The 7,432-nt window shown below is 39.6% G+C and overlaps 1 protein-coding gene across 1 annotated transcript in view; it reads left to right on the top strand.

The window, feature by feature from the left end:
• Positions 1 to 1,235: 1,235 nt before the first annotated feature.
• LOC308085950 (uncharacterized protein) overlaps positions 1,236 to 7,432 on the top strand; it is a gene marked incomplete at both ends in the record, with an annotated part of 41,681 nt that continues 35,484 nt past the window's right edge. Inside the window, 5 exons of the mRNA XM_080429265.1 lie at positions 1,236 to 1,239; positions 2,662 to 2,806; positions 4,227 to 4,438; positions 4,544 to 4,762; positions 5,305 to 5,411. Coding sequence (XP_080285391.1) covers positions 1,236 to 1,239; positions 2,662 to 2,806; positions 4,227 to 4,438; positions 4,544 to 4,762; positions 5,305 to 5,411 — 687 coding nt within the window. The remainder of the gene's footprint in view (positions 1,240 to 2,661; positions 2,807 to 4,226; positions 4,439 to 4,543; positions 4,763 to 5,304; positions 5,412 to 7,432) is intronic.

Genomic DNA, 7,432 nt, shown 5'->3' with positions numbered 1-7,432 from the left:
TCAAGTAGGGCATTCATTTATGAATATAAAACAAATAAGCTAATTTCAATCCAGTCCCCCACACATAAAAACACCACATTAACAACAAGACAACAACAGAGAGAACGAATAATGAATAAATGGTTAGAATATGAGATAGGAGGTCTGCGAGAAATTGTTGATGTTAATTGTAATGTTCTTGTACAGGTCCATGTCATGCTGGCTACTGGTGCAGAGAAGGTGCCGTCTCTCCCAGTCCTTTGGATGGAGTCACAGGGTTTCCATGTCCCCCTGGTCAATACTGTCCTCCAGGTGAGCTACTGTACATTACATTTTCCTAGAAGGAAAAAGTGAAGGCTAGCAGTTGGTTTTGTTACCTCAACCAGTGGTGGAAAGTAACAAAGTACATTTACTTAAGTACTGTGCTTGAGTCCACTTTTGAGGTATTTGTACTTTCCAATTTACAGTACTTTTACTTCTTCTCCAATACATCTCAGAGGCAAATATTGTACTTTTACTCCACTACATTTGTTTGAAAACTTTAGTTACTAGTTACTTTGTAGATTTTGATTATTATGACAAAACATAACCTCACTCCGTCAAATGGAAGAAGCTTGCGACACACATTTTGTTTCACAGCGTACTTGCATCTGAGACTTCGGGCGCAGAATCGATGACAGACGGAGTTTCATTTTTTCAAGCTACTAGGCAGGTGATTGGATGATCCCGCCCCTAGCAGCCGCTGATTGGTTCGTATGCGCAGCGGTTCGGGCAGCTTTACTCTGTGAGCAATCCCAGACCCTCCTTCCTGAAACCAAATGCAATGCAATGCATGAGATTTCCGGAGGGAGGGGGTGTTTACCAGGCTAGACAAAACATACATTAACCACTTCAGCCATATATATTTAGACCATTTAAAAATAGCCGATCTTCTAGCTCACAGCTTGTAGATCTGCTATTTTCAAAATATTTGTATACATTTGAAAACTTGAAATGGGACATTCTGCATAATGAGTACTTTTACTTTTGGTTGCCTACTTTAAGTACATTTTGATGCCAATACTTTTGTACTTTTACTCCAGTACATTTTGAATTCCGGACTTTTACTTGTAACAGAGTATTTCTATATTGCAGTATTGATACTTTTACTCAAGTAAAAAAATGTGTACTTTAGTAAAAAAAAATACTTTTTCCACCACTGACCTCAACAAGGCAGGCGCACCGACAGCGTGGCCTGTAGACTCGTAAGCTGCCCCATGGGTGAGTCGACGTGCGCGCCGCCCCAGTTGGCAAGCCGTTGGCAAAAAAATATTGCTTTAGGTTACTGTCTAACTCTTCAGCCAATCAACCACCAGGTTACTTACTGTCCTCCACTTTAGCCAATGAACTTCCAGGTTACTGTCTTCTTCTTCTTTAGCCAATCAACTGCTGTGTTCATCTTTAGTCAATGAACTTTCAGGTTACTGTCTTCTTCTTCTTTAACCAATCAACCGCTAGGTTGATGTCTGAATCTTTAGCCAATCAAATGCCAGTTTTCTCTCAACTGACTCCTGAAATGTATGCAATTCTAAATATTTTCTGCAGGAGATGCACTTGTCTATTAAAATGATTGGTCTTGCGAAAACTCGTTTTTAAACATGTGAACCCACATTTAGAAAAAACTGTGTCCGAGAATATTAATTTGGTTTATCTATTCTTTTGCATAATCTGTTCAGACCTGATGTAGGCTATTCTATACCGCATCATCGTTACTGAATTACAATCTAGTTACACAGTACAATATTTAGTGTTCATTTAGTACACTCTGAAGAGAGTACAAGAGTACCATTTGTTTATTTGTTAGGATCCCCATTAACTGTGCCCTAAAGCTCAGCTAGTCTTCCTGAGGTCCATTAATCTGAGTTCCCAGAAATTCTCACATAAAAACATAAAAGATACATACTGTACATTCAAATACATACATTTGAAAAACAAAACATAAAAAAAGAAACAAAAGAAAATCTACAATAAATGTTGTAGTCTATATGACTAAACAAGCAAGTGCATAAAAGTTCACATACATGTAACTTTACAGTCAACACATGGCAAAACCTGGGACTGCTCGGCATCCTACACATATGATATTCCGAGGTATTTCTTCATTTGCTGTTTAAATATTGATTTTAAAATAACCCTTTTGGGCTGTCATGATTAGGAAATTTGACTTTACGATTCATTGTCGCTCAAATAATTGCAATTACCAATTTAATTTGTTTCTATCATTGAACATTGGGACATTATGAATAGAAATGACATGGCGTTTAGGTTTCAGAAACAAAAGTTGCACTGGGCAGAAATTACAATATTTACATATTTACATATAATTACATATTTAAAACGTTATACTTTATAACTTTATACTAAACATGACTAGTGGAAATAGCCGATCTATTTCTGCTTTCCACTATTTTAGAAAATGTTTGAAAATATGAAACTTTTTCAACACGGAAATGATTATGACGATTACGCAAAAACAATATTGCGACTAACTCAAATTATTGCGATTCGGCGACCATGTAATAATTGTGACAGGCCTAATAACACTGGGATTTTACTGTGCATGATTGCAATGACTAAAAGTACAGCTGAAATCTCTCCAGTTACTGGAGGTTTTTGAAAGCAGGTGGCTTTTTGTCCCTGCAGGCGCCCCGGCTCCGGTGGCCTGTCCTGAGGGCAGCTGGTCCAACACCTCTGGCCTGCAGAGCCAGGAGGCCTGCCAGCCATGTCCCGGGGGACACTACTGTCATTCTGCTGGCCTCACCGCTCCCACTGGACTCTGCACTGGAGGGTACACCACACCACACCACACCACACCACACCCAGTGGTGGAAAGTAACTAAGTACATTTACTCAAGTACTGTACTTAAGTACAATTTTGAGGTATTTGTACTTTACTTGAGTATTTCCAATTTCCAATACTTTTACTTCTACTCCACTACATCTCAGAGGCAAATATTGTACTTTTACTCCACTACATTTATTTGAAAACTTTAGTTACTAGTTACTTTTCAGATATAAACTATGATATAATGAAACATACATTAACCACTTTAGCCCTATTTTATACATAGGCTATTTGAAAATAGCAGATCTACAAGCTCACAACGCGTCGCATCGCGACGCGTTGTGAGCTTGTAGATCGGCTATTTTCAAATATTTAGTACTTTTACTTTTGGTACTTTAAGTACATTTTGATGCCAATACTTTTGTACTTTTACTCAAGTAATTTTTTAATTCTGGACTTTTACTTGTAACAGAGTATTTTTATATTGCAGTATTGGTACTTTTACTTAAGTAAAGAATTTGAGTACTTTTTCCACCACTGACCACACCACACCACACCACACCACACCACACCACACCGATGCAAATATGGACACGATGAACGTATCGTTGCTGTCGGGCAGAAACCTCCTATCTCCATATTCTGTTCGTAAATTAACGCCCTACTTGATCATATAACAGCGTCACACAAAAGTATCAAAAGTAGCGGATCCACAAGCTCGAAACCTTTGCGCTTGTAGATCTGCTGCTTTTGCCACTTTTGAATTTGAATCCTGAAAAGTAACAGTTTTGGACATATGAGGGTTTCCACCCCGACAGCGACGATATATTTTGTTGCCTGACTAATTAAGTTGCGTTTTCAGCCTGTCTAATCCCTGCAATAATGAGACATATTAGAAACTTTAATGAAATCCACATTTGTCTAATTAATCTGAAAATGTTGCTTTTGACAAAACATTGGTCCAAACATTGGTGTTCGATGGTCTCTAGGGCCAAGACCTAGACCAGTGATTATTTTATTTTTCTCTCGAAAGAATCGGTAACCCAGACCCAAAAATGTGTCATTAATATTTATATTTAATTAATAATTAATATGTACAGTATGTCAATAATCTGTAATTAAACAGTATGTCAATAATGAGATCTACAAGCTCATAGCTTGTAGATCTGCTATTTTTGAATAGCCAAAGACATCTAAAATGACACAGATGCATTACCGGTCTTAATATCAAGCTGTAGGTCATTCCAAGTGGTTGGGGCACTAAAACAAAAGGCTGTTTTTCCCAGTTCAGTCTTAACTTGAGGCACCTTTAGTGTGGTTGGAGCGTGCGTGTCCTGTTATGTTCCATGATTCCATTCCAGCAGAGATTTAATATACAACGGTAATGTCCCATCAACCGTAAGTGTCTTGTTTTCTTTGTCAGATACTACTGTGTGAGGGGCTCGGTCACATCCACACCCACTGACGGCACTACGGGCGGACCTTGTCCCGAGGGGCATCACTGCCCGGAGGGAACCACTCTGCCTGTGCCCTGTGATCCGGGGACATATATGACTGTGACACATGCCACTCAGTGCGAGGCCTGTCTCCCAGGCTGGCACTGTGTGTCTGGCTCCCTGTACCTGTGTCCTGCAGGTGTGTGACCTGTGTGATGTTGTCACACATTACTTATACTAGTGGTTCTCAAACTTGTTTTTATAAGCTGTCCCCCCCAACAGTGTCCGTGTTGTTGTCCTGTAGGCTTCTACTGCCCTGAGGGAACTGGGTATGACATGAGAGGCTGTCCTGAGGGGACGTACAGCCCTGAAGCTGGCCTCTGGGCTGCCTCACAGTGCAGGCCGTGTGACGGGGGACATTACTGCTCCTCCGCGAATGCCACCGCTGTCACAGGGCCATGTCAGCGGGGACATTACTGCTCGCTTGGAGGCACCTCGCCACGGCCCGTCTCACAAGATGCAGGTAGAACGAAATGGCTTTGTTTGCAGACATTCAGTCAATGCAGGCAACATGTGTGCTGTACTGTGTATCGTTGCTGTGGGGCAGAAACCTTGTATCTCCATATTTCAACTAGTTTTTTCCTTAAGTGAATGCCCTACTTTGTCACTTCAGTGTCACACAAAAGTAGCAAAAATAGACGATTTACAAGCTCAAAGCTCACCTGCGATGCTACACATTTTGAGCTTGTACATTGGCTATTTTTTGCTTATTTTTAATCGGAATCCTGAAAAGTAACAGCAGCGATATTATATAATCGCTCAGGTGACATATTGACATCCATTTAGAGCCTGTTCTCTCAACTCTGCATACATTTGTATTAGCCCTGTTTTATACTACTTTGTTCAATATGGTGCCGCACTTCTATTTTTCACTATAAAAACTTTTTGAACTTTAAAAAAATGTTCTAACATTTCGGGAAATTGTGTGATAATTTACTTTTGTATGCGTCATATTGAGTCTCAAAGAGCAATATTTGCACTGTGGATGTGTTGCGGCTCATTCAGGAGAGGGAGGGCCATGTCCTGCAGGTCATTACTGTCCCAGAGCCACCAGCCAGCCCCTTGCCTGTCCCCGTGGAACCTTCTCTAACGTCACCAAGCTGGGCTCCCAGGTCAGACACAATCCCATGCCTCATTGACCACCGTTCAGAGGAAACCTTTTAATGAGTGACTTACTTTAGCACTGTTCGCAGGGGAATAATATTACCTGGGGACCTCTGGTAACTTCAAATAATTGTGGAGGTCGTGTGTGATCTTAATCCTGGGCGAATCGGTAATTTGCAGTGGTGGAAAAAGTACTCAAATGTTTTACTTAAGTAAAAGTATCAATACTGCAATGTAGAAGTACTCCGTTACAAGTATTACAAGTCTGGAATTCAAAATTTACTTGAGGAGAAGTACAAAAGTATTGGTATAAAAATGTACTTAACTCTTTGACTGCGGACGACGCGATAACGCGTCAAGTGCTACTTTGTCCAGTTGGCCGTCGACGCGCTCGACGCGCTGGACGCGCGTTCATTGTTTAATCTCTGATTGCGCTATGCTGCTTAATATTCAATGTTATTCTCGAGTTCCACTTACTTCACGGACATCTGCATCCGGTTTCATGACCTGGATTCCGTTTCCGGTTTTTGATTCTTTTCCCCAGTCATTTTCGTCCAAAATAGGTAAATAAACGGTCTTTCACACGGTATGACGGACAAACGGACAGTTTCTCTTCTATAATCTATGGTCTGGGTGACGATCAGTCATCGCCGTCGTGTATCACGACGGCATTTTGGCGATCAAAACAATCTGGGACGACGTCACTTCCGTTTTCATGTTTTTCACTGTCTAATCTATCAAGAAGGCTGAGAGAGACCCAACGACTTGATCAAGCAGTCATGTGCTGCACTCTAGTGGCGGATTTGTGCTGGGTCTTTACATTATGTCCCCTTAAATTATTTTCATGAGAAAAATTCAAAATATAAAAATAAAAAAACACGAAAATTGCTGGCACTGGGGGAGTACTTTATGAAAATACTCTGGCAGTCAAAGAGTTAAAGTACCAAAAGTAAATGTACTAAAATGTTTGAAAATAGCAGATCTACAAGCTCACAACGTGTCGCGATGCGACGCGTTGTGAGCTTGTAAATCGGCTATTTTCAAATAGCCTAGTATAATATAGGGCTAAAGTGGTTAATGTATGTTTTATATGGGTTAAGTAACTAGTAACTAAAGTTTTTAAATAATTGTAGTGGAGTAAAAGTACAATATTTGCCTCTGAGATGTAGTGGAGTAGAAGTAAAAGTATAGACAATTGGAAATACTCTGGTAAAGTAAAAGTACCTCAAAATTGTACTTGAGTAAATGTACTTAGTTACTTTACACCACTGGTAATTTGTAAAGTAGAAATTCCAGGTCAAATTACCTACCATAACAGAGAGGTAATCTGTGTTCGTAATCTACTTCCCCCTACAGTATAATTCAGGATACTCCATGCCAAAGTTATTGTAGTAACTTAATATTAATATATACCTTAAAGGGCAAGACCACTTTGGTAGAGGTTTGGGTTGTGTAGTTACCTTGCCATGATGTAACTCCAAAGGTGGACAAGAAATAAAAAATAATTGCTCCATTGATTAGAAATTGATAGTTTAAAATATGCTCCTCATTGACTTACATTGTATGATAAAACAGTTATCAAAGTCACTCTTTTAGCACGTAAACGAACGCAAACAAAGTTGATTCAGACAATATAGAACATCACCAAACCCAGTACTGTTTTTTTTTTAAATAAAAATGTCAACTTCCTGTTGATTTTGCCATTTTTAATAAGTAAAAACCTGGACTGGATCCGCGGATCCGGATCCAAATCTTCAAATAGTAAAATCAACAGGAAGTTGACATTTTTATTAAAAAAACAAACAGTACTGGGTTTGGTGATGCTCTATATTGTCTGAATCAGCTATGTTTGGGTTCATTTATGTGCTAAAAGAGTGACCTTGAGAGCTGTTTTACCGTACAATGTAAGTCAATGAGGAGCATATTTTGAATTATCAATTTCTAATCAATGGAGCAATTATTTTTGATTTCTTGCCCACCTTTGGAGTTACATCATGGCAAGGTAACTACACAACCCAAACCTCTACCA

Source organism: Gymnoscopelus braueri, assembly GCF_963280865.1.
Source record: "Gymnoscopelus braueri genome assembly, chromosome: 5".
NCBI lineage: Eukaryota > Metazoa > Chordata > Actinopteri > Myctophiformes > Myctophidae > Gymnoscopelus > Gymnoscopelus braueri.
Note: the sequence above shows the minus strand (reverse complement) of the source record. Positions and strands in the feature narration are given on the sequence as shown.